Here is a 16,804-nt window from a genome sequence, read left to right on the forward strand (position 1 = left end):
AGCTTCAAGTATTTCTTCCCACGCAAAAATGAACACATCACAAAATCAAGCTCTGGTGACATTACATGGAGGAGGTAGTGCTCACTTATTATGGCTTTGTCTGCAGGGTGTCTCATGGGGAGGTCACAGAGAGTTCAGATCTTCTTCTTTTTTTTTTTTTTTTTTTTTTTTTTTTTTTGCTCTTGTACTTTGTTGAAAGGAAACGCTGCAGAATTCAAGCCACGCTACTCCAATACAAAACGAAATGTCAGAGCAAATCTTGTCAAAAATTGTGTTGTGGCTCAATGCAGGTCAAAGTCAGTCCTGCAAAGCAACGTTGACACTTTTCTTTATGATGGCTGTGTTATCTTTTCATAAAAAAAAGCATTCCAATGTTAAAATAAAACTCAAAAATAAATGATGGTGCATTGTGTTAAGTTACAATGTACTGTTACTGATGATTAAATGAGGTAGAAAAGCAGATATATTATAGGAGGCACACATTTTACAAAATTGTAAAGAATGGTGCGTTTATATACATATATACATATATATGTGTGTGTGTGTGTGTGTGTGGGGGGGGGGTTATCAATCTGTCAGAAAGAGAGAGAAAAGTCAATGCACAGATTTTTAAAAAATTAATTGTTCTTTTCTTCAAAATTTCTATAGAACTTGCAGTGAATCCTTTGTTGTCAGTTGTTTTTCAGTATGCTATTATCCTGTCCAAATCTGCTTTGGTGACAGCCCTACTGAAACACATTTGTGGATTGCATTATTCATGACACAAGGAGGATAGTCACGCAAATAATCATGCAAAGTCACTTTTATTAGATCTTGTCAGAGAAACTTAAAATGGCATAATTATGATGAAGATCCATTTTAAAATGGCTATAATGAGGAGATGAATATTCCCGAGATGCTAAACTTTACTAGAACATTTTCAGAAATAAATACATAAAAACCCCTGAATTGACTGATTTCTTATTAGAATTAAAAAAAGTGAAACCGTTCTTAACTATTATTCTTAGATCCTGCATTTACATGTTTTTTTTTTCTTAGAAACATTGACAAGTAATCATTTATATTATAATGACAACTTTATCAAAGTGCTACGACTTAAAAAAGTTCAAAAACACAAAATTTCCAATGGCCTCTAAATCAACCTTCCACAAACATATGAGCCCCCTTAATAGATGTCATTAAAAATTCGCCATTTTCCTTAAAAGTATATTAATAAAAAAGTGTGCAATATGAATGTAAAAAAAATGTGGAGCCAGCTAGTGAATTTGGAATTGTCACCAACCAAAAGAGTAATGTACATAAATGTGCAAAGCAAAGAAAACATTTATTAAATAGCTCAGATTAGTTTTGGAAATCTACACCAATGTCACTGTATCCTTTTTTTCTTTTTTTCAAAGGTGCACACTATCAAGTCCCTTTCTGGATACAAAAAAGAAAATCCAGGAAAGACGGGGCAGGTTTATCAGTTATTGTAGTCTGTTCCCTCTAAGTGATCGGGGATAGGCAGTCCACTCAGGATTGTTAGGCATCTGTTCCAAACATTGAACACAGGGCAGACTGGCTGAGCAAAGTCAATGTCAAACGTATACAAGTGCTGAGAACCAACAGCGTCATAAAAAGACAGAGATCCAGAATCATAGTCCAACAACACCCCAAGACGCCGCAAGTGGGGCGAGGGCTCGATGGGAATCTCTTTACTGTTGTGACGCACCACCCATGAGTTGTTGCAGCGAGACATTACCCAGGAGGCTGAGTTTTTGCCGACCCACTCGTGTTTCGGCGCTGACTTGTACGCAATTCCTACTGCAAACCTGCGTAACCAATGAGAGGAAATAATTACATTTCATAAATACAGGTTTAGTAGTAACATTCTAAATCTGAAACATCATTCACGCTTACATAAAAACAATACATCTACAGACTTAAGCAGAAATGAGAGCAGACATTCTAACTGTAGCAATGTAGCAAATTTCATGGAAATCTATCCAATGACTAGCGAGCCTATCTTTGTTTAGTCTTGAGTCCAGCCAACCAGGAGTCTGACACTGAACTACCTGTGAGCCATGCTACGAACTTAAATGTTTTTACCACGTGCTTCCCCCAATCAGAGCCTCCCAGTAATGGCGCCCACTGTCGATGTAGACATTTCCCGTGACACCGTAGCTGCTGTGGCTGGAGAAGCGGTCCTGACTATGGCTCTTCTTGGACGATGTCTCATCCCTCTCTACTGTCAGGTTGTCATGGGACACCCTCAGCTTCCGGTGAGCAGACTTTGGTTCCAGTTTGAATGGCTGACCTTACAATTTAAAAAAAAAGTATTAATTACAATTGTCAAGTATTAATAATTATTTAGTAACACAAGCATTTCTGAACAGCTGCTGACGTACTGTTTGTCTTGAGTTTCCCTGGTTCACTGCTGCGGGTTCCAGCCTGGTTTATTGCTTTCACTATGAAAATGTACTTGGTGCCACACTGGAGTCCGTGCACCGTGTAGTGATTTTGCTTGATGTTTGGTACTATCATCCAGCTATCAGCAGATTTACACAAACCTATAGACAAAGCACAAATTCACCATGAGAATTATTACTAAGTTTAAACTAAGGAGTGAGACAACACAGTATAACAACATGAACTCTTTCAATCTAAGGCTGCTATTTTTAATTCATCAAGTATAGTTGCACTGCTACTCAAGTGTGCTCGAGCGCTGAGGCAGATAAGAATAAATGCTTGATCGAGCATGTTGTGGCTAATTAGGGCGATCAATTCGAGCAGTCTGCTCTTTATTTCAACCCCGAGATAATATCCAGCTTACGATGTGCATCTGGATGTAAATCCAGTCTGACTGTTATTTTCCTTTCCCTTCTGAGATGCAGCAAAAATTACAGTGCATTTTGGAAACATCTCATTACCCACGAGAGCCAGGACAACGCTCTCCACTCCTGCAGCTAAAACACAATATTATGTTTGGATATTGTAGCATACCCCCTCGAACTATTTGAAAATCTTTCTAAGAAATCCTTTTCAAATCCCACCACTATCGTGTTTTCCACCCCAAACATTTGACCGTGGTTCCTTTAGAAAACGACATATGGACTTACTGACAACATTAGATTGGCTGGTGAAGATGGCATACTGTAGCTCGTATGATACAACAGAGAATTCATCATCTGATGTCCAGTGAACCGTGATCGTGTCATATGAAGCTGTACAGAGTTCCTCGCGGATTACTGGTGGATTTGGCGCTGCAAACACAAAACAAAAGGTAAATGTTGCCCAGAGAAAATAATGAAAGCGGTGTTGATTTCATTCTGCACACAACATCAAAATAACAAACAGAGACCAGTGATGGATAAACAGCACCAGCCCTTTGTGTGTATGCACGTGTGTGTTTGTGTGAGTGTCTGCATGTGTCCTTTATTCTGACAAGTGTAATTAATCTATATTGGAGTTCCTCCAGCTATTACAGCTACAGCCCCCATGCTGAGTTAAATTCACAGTGCACAACAGGAGCCGTGCATAAACAATCAAACCTGTTTCATTCAGCAGCAAAAAAACTATTGCTGTAAATTATATGAGCTTTTTAGTTTTCTGCCACTCCTTCACAATAACATAGTTTAAATATGAACTCACCGCTGTTATGCTTGCCGAAGCCTGTAATTTTATAAATCCATAATTCACGGATAAGCTGTGGTTCATTTTAAGTGCATCTTTCAATAAAGGAAGCCGGCAAATCGTATGAAAAAGAAAGTTTTGGGGAAACTGATCAGGCGGTACTAAACAAGCAAACAGATTATAGTAATTTACATGGAGGATTCATTTCAAACAATTAAATGCTCTGTGCTTAACATGCGTGGCCCGACTCACCTGTGAGGTAATCTAAGCTTTCTAGCATTTTCTTCTCCCTTGTGAAGTCCAAAGCAAAAGTATCAAATGTGTCATTCAGGTTAATTTCTGGTAACAGGATTTGGGAGGATGCTGTTGCCATAGACACTCTGGTACAAAGAAAATATTAACATTAATATGTGGCGACAGTTTTACACACAGTTTCTATTGTTTGTTCCCGTGTCTGCCTTTCGCTGGTGTCTCACCTCTCGCAGATACTTTTAGCTGTCTGAAGAAAGCGAGCGTGGTCTGTCTCCTTGAGGGTTTGGTCAGCCTGGGTGATGAGCGAGGAGGACCTCTCAATGCACTGCTTGCAGCCGGCTATCTGCTGGGCTAGCTTCCTCAGCCTCACAGACTGGGCAGAAAATAGGATATGCAGACAGATGAATAGCTTAGTAAACTACCAACCGATGCATGACCTATGAGACGGCAACTTATCCAATGTAAAATTGGGTTTCACTTTGCCAATAAGGAAATCCTGCTGGGGAGAAAAAAACTCTGATTTTTCAGTAGTGTCATAGTCACAAGAGTCTGTCCTACAACCTGTTTTATAAGCAATACTTGCATAAGGGGTATTCATGAGACATCCTACACAGTATTGTCATAGAAACCAGACCCTTCTAACCCCCCTCTGTGGCTCAATGGCTTAGTGGCTGAAAGCAACCTCACAACCTGTGTCATGAGCCACGAGGTGTGGAAGGAAAGAGGCCCCCTCCAGAGTGGACCACCACAGGAAGCAAGACTGATCTTAGTCTGACACTGAACATGGCACAGCATGCTCCCGCTTCTCTAAGGCGGACAGGAGAAATGGAAGGGAAACCATTCAAGAGGCATAACACATCCATATTAAAATTATGGACACCCGCTCCTGATACTGAGGACAAAACAAAGCAATAAACTCTCGTCAGTATAAGTGGCCATCAATATGTTGAAACACAGGTCCACACTGCAGAAGAGAACTGCAATTTGTTTTCTCTTTAGAATCCAAAGTCAGCTTTTCTTTTAACTATTCTATATTGTATTCTTTAACCGTAACATAGCCAAGTAAATTGTTTTTGTGCCTAAATCTACCTAAACAGTGGTAAAAATATATTTGCTTGTTGCCCTATAATTGTTCACATTAACAGGATAGCAAGCAATTACATTTTAGTTCTTGAAGCATGTGTCTGTTTGCCACATGTGTTTTTTGTTCTTTCCCTGAAGATTCTTCTCAGTCAGTTGCTAAAACAGCCCCACTGTTAGGCAGCTTGACTGAATACTCAATAAGATGTGAAGCAGGAAACAGTAAACATCACGGTAATGTGTGCTACGTTTTACTATTTGTATATTTTTGATAAAAGCTGCTTTTGAAAAGCCACTGGTGATTGCTGGGGGGCGGGGGAGAGAAGCTACCCGCTGAGAACAACACATTTCCAAGGCCTGCCTTCTGTTTGCATTTACATGGCTAATAGGAACTCTGAAGGGACTTAATAGCTGACCAGTGGTGGCTACAGCACCATCCACGCTTTCTGTGTTCCTTTACTTTCACTTTCCCATAATCCTGTTTCAGAGTTTTCTTTATTTTTTCTCTACATTGCAACACAGTGTGAGTTTCAATAAGCCAAACACTTCACAGACTGCTCATTTCTCCATGCATTGCAAATTTTTTAGACTGTAAAAAATTGTTGCTTGCATAGCTGATGTTTAGCTAATGTTCACTTTTTTTTTGTTTGTTTTGTTTTATTGATGTCCACGGTTCCTCTTGGCAGGAAAAGTCCCTGCTACTAACAAAGAAAACACGTCTGAGAACCATTATGGTCACCAGAAACCGGAAAAAATGTCATCCTTCCTCCATGAATTATTAGAACTATACAAAAGTTTATGCTGCCTGGAAATCAAACTATGTATCAAGACCTGCTTTTATGTAGTGTAACGTGTGTCCAGATGGAGCCAAATGTCACATTTAGAGAACTAACATCAGTACAGATTACAAAGCAGTATGTGTCTGCCCACATTAGCTAACACTGGCCACCAGTCAAATCAGAGGCCTACACTGTGAAAGCCTGATTTTGGCTTATCCAGGTAACTTCAGGGTTACCATGGGTTTGCTTTATGATAAAGGCAGTTCACATTTTTGCCTCTAGAGCAGGTTATATTGAAGATTAGAGATCAGCAGGCATGAAATCATTGCCTACTGACCAATCAGTTCCCTGGAAGATAGTATCACCATTCCTGGAAGATCCCTGGGACATCATTAATACAGTAAATCATAGTGTTTTTAATACTAAACTACTGTACAGTGCTTTTTCAATTACAATGCTTTTCCTACTGCTGATTTGTATTAGACAATACATATATGTTTAACTCTTCATATTTTTTTTATCTTCCTTTGTAGACGTTGCATTACATCACTTATGCGTCCTTCGTGCGTTACATACTCTCCCTTTGAGCAGTAGACGTGTGAAGAGTCTTTTTTTTTACCCATCATCTGTGATTTGTTATTGCTGTATTCTAATAAGAACAGCAGCCTAGAGTGAAGAAGCAAGGTTATCAACATGGACGAGGTGATAAACAAACAAACAAAAGCTATCGAGATACAAAGTGTGATAAACGGTACCTTGCCCTCCTTTATCTTGGTAGCTATGATTTGTCTTCGCTGCTGTATGATATTAATCAGCAGGTCACACTCTTCCTGCAGCTTGTTTTCTTGTCGCGATGCATTTACCTAGACAAAACAGGGGTACAGGTAACATACATTAGAGCAGAGTTGCAATCAGCTGTCCTTGTTTACACACACACACACACACACACACACACACACACACACACACACACACACACACACACACACACATATATATTCATTTAAAGCACAGTCATTTTGAGATAACTGACATAATGCAGTATCTTAATCCTTTATTTGAAAGGATTTTCAATGAATCACATGCTATTTACTTTATACATATTTATTTATTTATATCTAGACATAAATAAATTCATATTTAGCTTACACATGCTGTTAAAATACCAAATTTGCAGTCATTTAACAATAATTGTTGAGCTTGTGAGTAATGAGCACTCAGTCTTGTTGACATGATACAATTCCACATTCGGATACAGTAATTCATCACGGTGTTAATAATTTAATGAGTTGTTGCCCACGGATTGCCTGGAAAGCTAAAACCCCCAACCTGAAAGGAACAGACAAATAACCTCACCTCCACATGTTGGCAGGTTTGGATAAGTTTGCCCATCAGACTTTCCAACTCACTGGTCCTCTTGATTAGATTGCTGAGGTTGGAATCCAAGGCTTGCTGCAAAACAAAATTGAAAGGGAACATTTCATTATACACTGCCTCCCCAATCAAACTGTAAACAGCTGAATAAATCCTGGAAGAGAGTTAGGTGAATAGGAACATAAGGACCATATCAAGTGTAACGAGCACGTGAGAGGACACACAAGGTTGCCCATGGATATGAGTGGCCAGATTTGGGCTCTGATCAGTGTGAGCCCCCCCCCCAAGTCCTAGCTTTGTGCCAAGGATCCCATCATACTGCCCACTGAGGCCATGAAGCTAAGCAGAGCATCTGCCAGTAATTTGGACAACTGAACCCAGGGTGTGCTAATCACCGAGTCAGATCAAAGGGTGATGTTTCGAACTTAAGCTCTTACTATAATCGGGCAGCATGATGATGGTGTCCTGTGACATTACAGAATGTCTAATATTATAAGCATTATTCAGAGGAAGTAAAAGATTAATGCATGATTATATTAAAATGATTTCAATTCAAACAAAACTGTGGTCTTGCAAAACCAAAAGCAGATGGGTGGAGAAGGTTGTAACTTCAAATATGGATGACAGATTTAGACTGCAAACTGAGGATACTGCACACCCATGCTGTAGCCACTTGTCAATTACAGTGTGTTCATGATCTCTATTTTATTCCAAATTGGACCATGATTTACAAATTTACCATGATGCTGTAATGGATATGACTGGAAATTAGTGCTTCAAAACCATAAACTCATCTGGGAAATGTTTACTGAGGTCATAAATCAAGTAAAAAGTTATTTTCCTCATATACTTCATGCAGCCTAACTGTGTCTTGCTGGCCATTAGGATAAAAAAGCAGTTAAAAGTACTTCTATACTAGTGTCATTTAAAAAAACTGACACCAGACATTAAAATAAATAAATTAAAAAAAAACAACAACTGAATTTTGGGGTTCTCTTAGAAACCTGCATTTTCAGCTAAATCAAATACAAGCAGAACAATGTATTTCAATCTATTATTAAGTCTTCAGCAATACATGTGAATGCATCTGAAATTTTACAGTCAAACAGTTACAAACTGCCTTTGAATTTCACTGTTTGTAACTATAGCACCTGGTTCCTAAAACATTGATTTAAAAGAAATTATTGTAGAGAACCATAAACACTAATCACAAAAATATAACTCTGACTAACATCCCTTTATTCAAAAGGGAAAAAAAGAACCCACAAATACTTTGAGATGAGACCAAACAAGCACGAGAAGCCTGCAAAGATTTAAAGCAAATAGATGGTGGGAGAGGCTCTGTCATGTTAGTTCAGTCTCACATTGTGATTTCATAAGGTGTGTGAGTCACTGTACTAAAATAGCAGAGCCTCTGTTTTACTGCTCTTACAAAGATAATTTATTTATATGGAAAAGAAAATGTGATGAAAGCCATTTCAGATGATCCGTTGCAGGTCCAGGTTATGGCGGCTTTGAAACCTCCTAAGTGGTGTACGAAACATAAGATATTCAGCTGATGGTGAATACAGCAAAATACAGTATGACCGTTAAAAACCACAAAGTAAAATCACCTCAGCGAAAATTTTTGCTGTACAGGCATTTTCAATTAAGCTAAAATAACTTCTCTTGCAGCGTGAATATTCTTCACATGTTTAGACAGCTCTGTCTAATGGAGGTCTCTTTCCTAAAATCATTTAAATCTGATGAGAGGAAAGAATAGTGGCTTCCTTTTGTATGGGAAAGCTTCTGGTTCCACACCTTTTCATTGGCTGGCCTCTCTTCCTTCCTCTTAGAGTCCCGAAAGGTCAACGTCAGGACTCAGACTTTTATCCTGTGTCAACATTAGAAATTTTATTCACTGTGCGACTCTTCATCCTGTGAGCAACACAGGCCGTGTTTTGCATTACTTTGCTGGAGGACACCGTAACTGTATTTGTACCATAGTGTGTGTGGTAACTCTGGTGTATACATACATGTGTATAATCTGTGCTGTATTTAAGTAAATGAATCAAAAATAGATGCAATTGTAATAAGTTATCAACTTATACATTTATTAATTACTTTTTGATGAGCTTGTAAGTAGAATCCATTTTTTGCTTTTCATTGTTCACTTTAGTCCTGCCTTGGAATATTTCCAGAAAAAGCAGGTCAGCTGCCTCTACATCTTAACAGGCTCCATTCATGTGGCAATATGAAATCTTGAATGCTGTTTTTGATTGTTCTTGTTTTAGTTTTAAACCACCTCTTCTCTGCCAAATGTCAAATCAATGCGTACTGCTCCAAGCAACCGAGTCTGCTATGCCTGCGACCAGCCAACCACACCAAAGTGAGTGACCACGCTGGCGAACAAGAATGCCTCTCAGTGCTGGATATTGCTAAAAATTCAACAATGGTTTCCTTCTAAAATGAGAAACGGGCTTTGACACTAAACAGAATAAAGCTTCTTCACCAGCTGTGAAAGTGCTTTCTAAATCGAAATGCAATGGACTTGAACTAGTTTTACTGAAGACATCAAATGTAGTAAGTTAGTAATTAATACAGTCATATTTATGTTTGAACAGGTTAACTAGTAGTCTTTATTCTATAACCTTTCAAAAAGAACTTTTCCAACACTGATTGTAATGATGCAGATTTTTTTTCCTCACAAAAAATACCACATTAAATATCAGTTGGTTTGATTTTTATAGAACTTTAAAAGTACCCACATACTGTGTGCGACCGAGCTGTTCTAGTATAAGTTCTCTGATGACATGAGTGCAATCTCTTTTTAATTAGGCTCACACAAGGTCATAACAGTGAAATGAAGAAAATTTAACTTATCCATTTCCTACTATCACTGAAAATAAATATTTCAGCGCTGTGGTTGAGTATCCCACCGTCACCTCGTTATAGAGTAGTCCTGGGTCTTAATTTCATTTCCTCCTCTTGTTTTCCGCGTGTTTACATGGGTTTCTTCCCACGGTTTTAATCTAGGTGGTTTGATCAGCTCAAGCTTTACAACGTCTGCATGACTGTTTCGTATGTTTACATATAAGCTCTGTGATTATCTGGCAAAAAAGGGGGTTTTCCTTAATGCTTCTGCCTTTCCTATGACTTTAATAGGAATGCAGCGATATAAGAAAATATAACATGGATATATAAGATTTATAATTATTTAACTGGGATCATGTCACATAATTAAGGCTGAAACACAGACACGCACACAAAGACGCACATGCGTGCCTTTACAAGTCACAGTATCCCTTTGTCTGGGAATTTGCGAGAAATGTGAGGCACTGTGGCTGTAAACATGTGCTTGAAAAAAGCCAACAACTATCAACAAGCTCAGCTGCATGCCACCTGGGTCCTGTCCTATGCCATGAGAAAAAAACTATTTCTCTCTTTGTTGAAAATTGTCATTTCCTCTTTCACTTGGGCTAACAATGCAACTAACAGTGCATGTGCATCAAGGAAAAAAAAAAGAGTAAACACATGAAATAGTAAAATATGAGATACGGCGATAGGATACCGAAAAAGGTAATTGGTTAATGTTTTTCAAGAGAGAAAATAGACCTTTGCTTATAACAGTCTGCAAGAGGATGAAAATGATTCGGTTCGCCTTAATTCACCCACAATCCTAATGTCTGCAAACATCTGCAGGATTTTATTCTCATTAAAAGGGAAGTAACAATGTCACAGCACACATTAACTACTTCGTGAAATAATTAAAACACACCAGGCTCACAATGCTGAGTGCTTTAACTCTAGCATTAATAACCATCCAGGCCATATTGCCATGCCTCATTACTTCATGTTATGCAGACCAGCTGCAACTAGCGTTTCACTTTCATTTCACTGGTCTTGATTTGGTAATCGATCCCTTCAAAAGTTACATTCAGGTCCAGGCAGATCTACGCAGTAAATCTGCCCCGAATGTGTAATTAAAGAAATGATGCTGATCACCTGCTCTGCCTCCTGGAACGAGTGATCACGCCCCACACAGAGAAAGCGGCCGGGAGATTTCTGCACAATGACAGCACGATCAAACAAAGGAGAGAGGTTAAGGCTGGTCCTATCTTCCCAATATGTTGCAAAAAGATTGTTTATATCCCACTTCCACTGTGACCAAGCATTGTGAAAGAAAGGAATGGGGACAAAAAAGGCTTTCAGTGCTGCGTGTGATACATAAAACTATCCTTTTGTGAGTCATGCATTAAGGGAGTGTTTTGTGAAAAGAATAAGGGTGCTCTTTTTTTGTCATGCAGCCTATGCCATGCAGACAAACTTTAAGGTGAACTTTAACTGAACTGAAAAGCTTTTTGCAGCCGAGTTTAAGACTTTCCCAAATTAAAACAGTAAATGTTTGATGTTCCCTTGTGTATGGTAACTTTCTTTTTTGTATTAAAGTTCCATGGAACAACTGGCTTATAGTGGACGATAAAATCATCCTGTTGAGTTTGCGAGTTACTTTATACACCTACCTAAGCTAGTTTTTTTATGATAGAAGCTTATTTGTGAAGAAAAGCCAAACCGCCCTTTTATACTCCAGCAAACAGCATCTTCTTATGTCTTATTCATGTCGGCCCATCTACTGACAATGAGCAGTACTACCTAAAAGTGTGAAAGCAGTCTCTGACTGGCCAAGTGGGAAACAGCTTCAAAGTAAACACATTATCGCTAAGCGTAATTTAAAGAGGAAGTCATTTCGTACAATTATTTATTTCACAATGCCGAATAAAGGAACTTTTGTAGTGTTTGCTAATTCGCTACAGAAAAACTCAACTCTAAACTTGCTTCACAAAAACACCCCTCTATCTCTCTTACTAGAACTGCGAAGTATTATTGCACTTATTCTTGTAAATCATCTGTATTTTTCAAGTAGCAAATCCGTCATGGAGTACTTTCTTGTTGACTGTCTGTTTCAGATAAACGACTTAAAAAATAAATCGATGAGATTTAGTTTCACATTCCTGTAATCAATACTCTTAATTTATCTCTGTGTGTTTGTGCGTTGCCAAAATCGAGCTGTGCAAAAAGCCCACTTAAGTTTATCATAATGTGGAAATTCAATATTTTCATTATCAGCTTGCCAACCTGTCATGCTGAGAAGCTGAAAGAGGTTTTTGAAAAATTCAGAAACCGTCTCTCAATTATGTGCGACATTAGTGAAAAATCTGTTCTCACTGTGTCCTAAATCCCCGAGCTTCTCTAAAATTATTTCTTACCTTGAGTTTGTCATATCGGTCACTGAGGGCTGCGACTTGGTGGTCTCGGTGTCGGCCAACTAGCTTACACAATGCGCAGATCAGCTGCTCGTCCGTCACACAGTACATGTTGACCTTCTCGTCCTCGTGCTCCAGACACATAAGCCCTCGTAGATGTGAGTCAAGCAAGGGCTCGATTAGACGGTGTCCCGTGAAAGGCTTTTTGTTTGGATGGGTGGCCTTGAGACACTCTTCGCAGTATGACACCTCGCAGGTGACACAAGTCTTCACGGCATCCTGTGGAGGGTCCTGTTCGCAGAACTGACACTGGACCCGGTTGCAGGGGGACGTCATGGCTGTGCTGTCAGGGACGGCTCGCTCACGCCGAGTCTCGTTAGGAGAGTTGGGTCCACTTAAAGAAGCTTTCTGGTAGCGGTCGATGATATTCTGCAGAGTGACGTTGCGTTTGAGTCCCTCTAAGCCCCTCTGGTTGAGGGTGATGACATAGCGACAGGTGGGGCACTGAAAGGCGCTGATGGACTGAATTGGCTCGCTGGGGGTGCAGTGGGAGACCAGGATTCGGTGGGCGCAATTGAAACAAAGACTGTGAGCGCAGGGTAACAGCAGTGGGTCCTCGAAAAGCTCCAGACAGATTGGGCAGGTCAGCTCAGACTCCAGCGTTTCCATTTTCAAGCAAAACAAAGCGGGATGTTCAGCGAAATCCAGGGAAGCTGATCAGCTATCTGTAAAGATGACACAAAAATAAATCAGGAAATGCTAGCAGCAGCGACAAAGGTTAAAAAAATGATAGACTGTTGCTTATTAGTTTCTATCAAGTTATTTTTCTGAGATTAACTGATGGAGAAACAATAGTTAGCTGGAGTCCTAATGTCCACAATCAAATCCAACATATTCTTTGGAAGGAACAATAAAAAACACATTACGCATACCCGATCTAATTACCAGTATTTATGATAATAAAAACAAAGTTATTCATCTCTACTTGAGTTTCAGCATGCACCAGAAATCGACTGAATGTAAAAAACATTAATATTTTATTACATAAATATTTGTAAGAGATATCTGATTATGGAAATGAAGAATACTGGAAAAATAAAACAAGCAAGCAGGAAAATTCTCGGGCAAAAACACGTGTTTGCACATAATACATAAACATGTATCAGCTTTCAGTTTGGTCTGTGTGGCTCAACTGAGAACTTAAAAGAATGCAGCAGCAGCTCCTTTTAATTTGGCACAGGAATAGTCTAGCCTGTCTATACTGTAGCCCGTAGGCCAGCAGGCCAGTGAGGACTGACAACTCAGCCAAGCAGAAGTGTATTGGCCTGCTTGCTGATGGCTGGGGCTACACACCATCACAGACACTAAGCCTTTGTTCCCGGCCAGTCAGACACCCCAGCTGCGAGTGGACACACTGTGCTCACAGCGTCTTTCTATGTGAACTCTCTACCTCCACTCATTATGTGTGAAGAAGGCAAAAGCTCATTATCAGGACAGTCGGGCACAAGTAGCCTTTTGAAGTTATGAGGATACAGCAATTACCTATGAGCTACAAACCTGGGTTTGTTCTTTCTGTTCTATTCAAATCCTCGCAGACATTCAGTGATCCCACTGTACTGCACAAGAAAAGAAGCAATTGTTGCACTTGTCTCTTGTGACTCTGATGCATCTGCGGGCCTTTGTTTCAGTGCTATTTTGTTCTTTAAAGGCAAAGCAGCAAATGTAGGTGCCTAGAAATTGAGAATCAAGGGATACCGCTCCATTGTCCAAACCCCTCTGGTGTGAACAAAATATGCTTTCAGGAACAAATGTTATTTAATAACAAAACTATATTATGTTAACTTTACAGATGATATGAAGTCATTTTTGCATTGTACTAAAGCAAATAAACCTCTACAGGGTAACAACATGATAGTAAAACATGATAAAAAAAAACAAACTTCTTGTTCAAAATTTCATCCACTTGTTAGATTTTCCGCAGCAAGAGAAAAGACAAAATCACACATTATATTTTTTTTAGCAAAGCAACTGGATAAACATAATGCTTTTGAGAGTTGTTATTTTCAATAGGATGCCCTAAATACAAACTAAATAAAGGGCTTTGTGTGACAAACACAAAGCAAAAAGACACTTATCCTCTGATGTCATCGCTTATGGTATAAAATATCCACACATTATAAAAAGCTTGTAAAACAACACTGTGGCAAAGAGCCCTTGCAAAGTGCGTTACAGCCCCAAGTACATTACGCACTCCTGAAAGTGCTCCCATTCATACACAGTTTACTTTACCCACCGATGGATTTCGCCCCACTTTGTACTGCCGAGACATTTTTGCTGAAGGAGAACTTCTGACTCGAATCATGAAAATATGTTTATACCACAAAATGCACCAGTCATTAACTCCAGCATGCTTGTAGAGATATGCATCCAGATGGCACAAGTTTTCAGAGCCCCATAAGTCCTGCAGCAGAGCTGTCATTAAGCAAGTGATTGAGCAAGAGGTAGCAAGCACAACAGGAAAAGTTGCCCGACAATTCCAGGAAAGCCAGCTCCACCTACAGCTGGAGCTCAGGCCAGTACTGGAAGAAGAGAGAGAGAGAGAGAGAGAGCAGGCAACAGCGAGAGAGAGAGAGGGAGAAAGAGAGAGTGCGCGTGTAAGAGAGCGAGAGTCAAAATCAGCAAATAAGCAGAGGCACAGTATCATGTAGAGCCCTAGCTCACATCCTCACAGGCAGGTCAGTGTCCCCTCAGCCCTGCCCATTCAGAAATTCAAAGCGTTCGGATCAGTTTCAGGTTCCCTTGTGTGACTGTACCTCTGCTTCAAGCAGCACAATGCTGAGGTACTTGGCAATTCCACCGGAGATTCAAAAAGAAAGGCTGAAGACACAAACACAGATGAGAAGGAGCCCGGGAGGCAGCGGGACTCATCTGTGATGTGGGACAGAGGTTTGTGATTCCCGCAGCATCCAGTCAAGAAAATTATGTGGAATCGCTGGTTCACCATCTATCGGAGTCTGTTATCCCTCCTCTCTGAGGCCATTGTTATTTAATATGCAACAAATCTGATGCAATGGATTTTTACAGGCTGCAAAATAACTGTAAAGTCGCTCAGCAAAAAAAATGCTGAGGCACCAAGAATCTGCCATACAATTACAAATAAAGACTGGCACTTTCTAACATTATGTGCTACATTCCAGTCTGTACCAGCTGGCCCTCATGTGGGAATCACTGAGGTACCATCTGCTTACCATGTGCCTCTATTTCCAGACACACCCCTGCTGCGCTCCATTTGAATTCTTCTGTCAATCAAAAGATTCCCCAGGGTGACTTTTCTCTCTGAGAGACAGGTACACTATAACTATTAAAGGCATGCTACAGTTCGTACAAAGGACTGGGTAGAAGGTACATTGCTTGCGAGATACATATTGGAATGTCACTGGTATTCCCAGGGAATTTGGTGTCTATCATAAGATCGCACAGAGAATTGATCAGTTTGAATAAACAGCTCTTAGGGAAACCAGGAGAAAAATGTACATTGATGACTGAAAAGATTCAAAGTTAAGTTTAAAAATAACCTCTTTTTTTTTTTTTGCTCTTTACCAAAGTATTCACAAGTGTAAGGCAAAATTCTGACTTCTGTTCCCATTTAATGAGAAAAAGGGGAACAGTCAAATGCTGGTACTTACTGTCTGTCTATGGGGCATTGTAATATTGCCTACATAAAATTTCATTACCTTTTGGGACAAGCTGTATTAGGTTATATCACATATCCACACCAATTGGAACATGCATTAATAATGACAGACATTGTATTGATATAATATTGCCATGGGAGTATTCTGGTGTTATGAAGTTACATACTTTGAGACCATAAAGCATTAAATATGAAAACAAATGAGCTCCAAAGTTCAGTTCTCTCAACAATAATGGTTAAATAAGATGAGACCTTAATTTTGGAGAGTAATACGACCATACAACCAGAATACTACATAAAACCTTGTACAAAAACATCTGACTCTATACATCACTTTAACAGCTACGTTTGGCAAACTGATTGCTTTTGGATAAGTGCAGCATTTTCAGCTGACAGTTTCTCTTCATACTCTATACTGAGAAAGATGCTTAGGGTATGGTATCCAAAGAATCACAGGTATGGGAAATAACAAATTAAATGTGTGATTGTCTTTAAACTGAAGTACTAACTGAACATGTGTAATTTTATTTGATTAGGAAGTCGCCTAATGGGTCACTAAGAGATGAAACAATTACAAAGTCTCAGATATGAAGACAATTTCCTGTTCAAGTACTGCCTAATCCCTTTGGTTATGGTCTTTTATCGCCCTTAATGATAGCTCTGAACCCTGTATTCGGAGTCTGAAAGAGTGTGATTGCTCTTTGTCTTCCTTCCTGGGGCACACACCTAACATATTTATCTATAATCCTGTCTTCACAGCGTAGCTGTGA

At 39.5% G+C, this 16,804-nt stretch overlaps 1 protein-coding gene across 8 annotated transcripts in view; it reads right to left on the reverse strand.

Annotated features, from left to right (window-relative positions):
- Window positions 1-784: 784 nt before the first annotated feature.
- mid1 (midline 1) overlaps window positions 785-16,804 on the reverse strand; it is a 34,170-nt gene continuing 18,150 nt past the window's right edge. For 5 of the 8 annotated variants that reach the window (XM_040005385.1, XM_040005384.1, XM_040005381.1 and 2 more), the window contains 10 exons: window positions 12,344-13,065; window positions 11,082-11,141; window positions 7,080-7,175; window positions 6,479-6,586; window positions 4,089-4,237; window positions 3,865-3,992; window positions 3,099-3,242; window positions 2,388-2,549; window positions 2,089-2,296; window positions 785-1,811 (listed from right to left, as the gene is read on the reverse strand). In XM_040005385.1, the coding sequence (XP_039861319.1) occupies window positions 1,463-1,811; window positions 2,089-2,296; window positions 2,388-2,549; window positions 3,099-3,242; window positions 3,865-3,992; window positions 4,089-4,237; window positions 6,479-6,586; window positions 7,080-7,175; window positions 11,082-11,141; window positions 12,344-13,009 (2,070 nt within the window). In that variant the 5' untranslated portion in view covers window positions 13,010-13,065 and the 3' untranslated portion in view covers window positions 785-1,462. Of the gene's footprint in view, window positions 1,812-2,088; window positions 2,297-2,387; window positions 2,550-3,098; window positions 3,243-3,864; window positions 3,993-4,088; window positions 4,238-6,478; window positions 6,587-7,079; window positions 7,176-11,081; window positions 11,142-12,343; window positions 13,066-13,897; window positions 14,230-14,633; window positions 16,182-16,804 lie in introns of those variants that run through there. The other 3 variants (XM_040005383.1, XM_040005388.1, XM_040005389.1) reach the window with 3 other exon arrangements.

Source organism: Simochromis diagramma, unplaced genomic scaffold, assembly GCF_900408965.1.
Source record: "Simochromis diagramma unplaced genomic scaffold, fSimDia1.1 OVJJ01000501.1, whole genome shotgun sequence".
NCBI classification, from domain to species: domain Eukaryota; kingdom Metazoa; phylum Chordata; class Actinopteri; order Cichliformes; family Cichlidae; genus Simochromis; species Simochromis diagramma.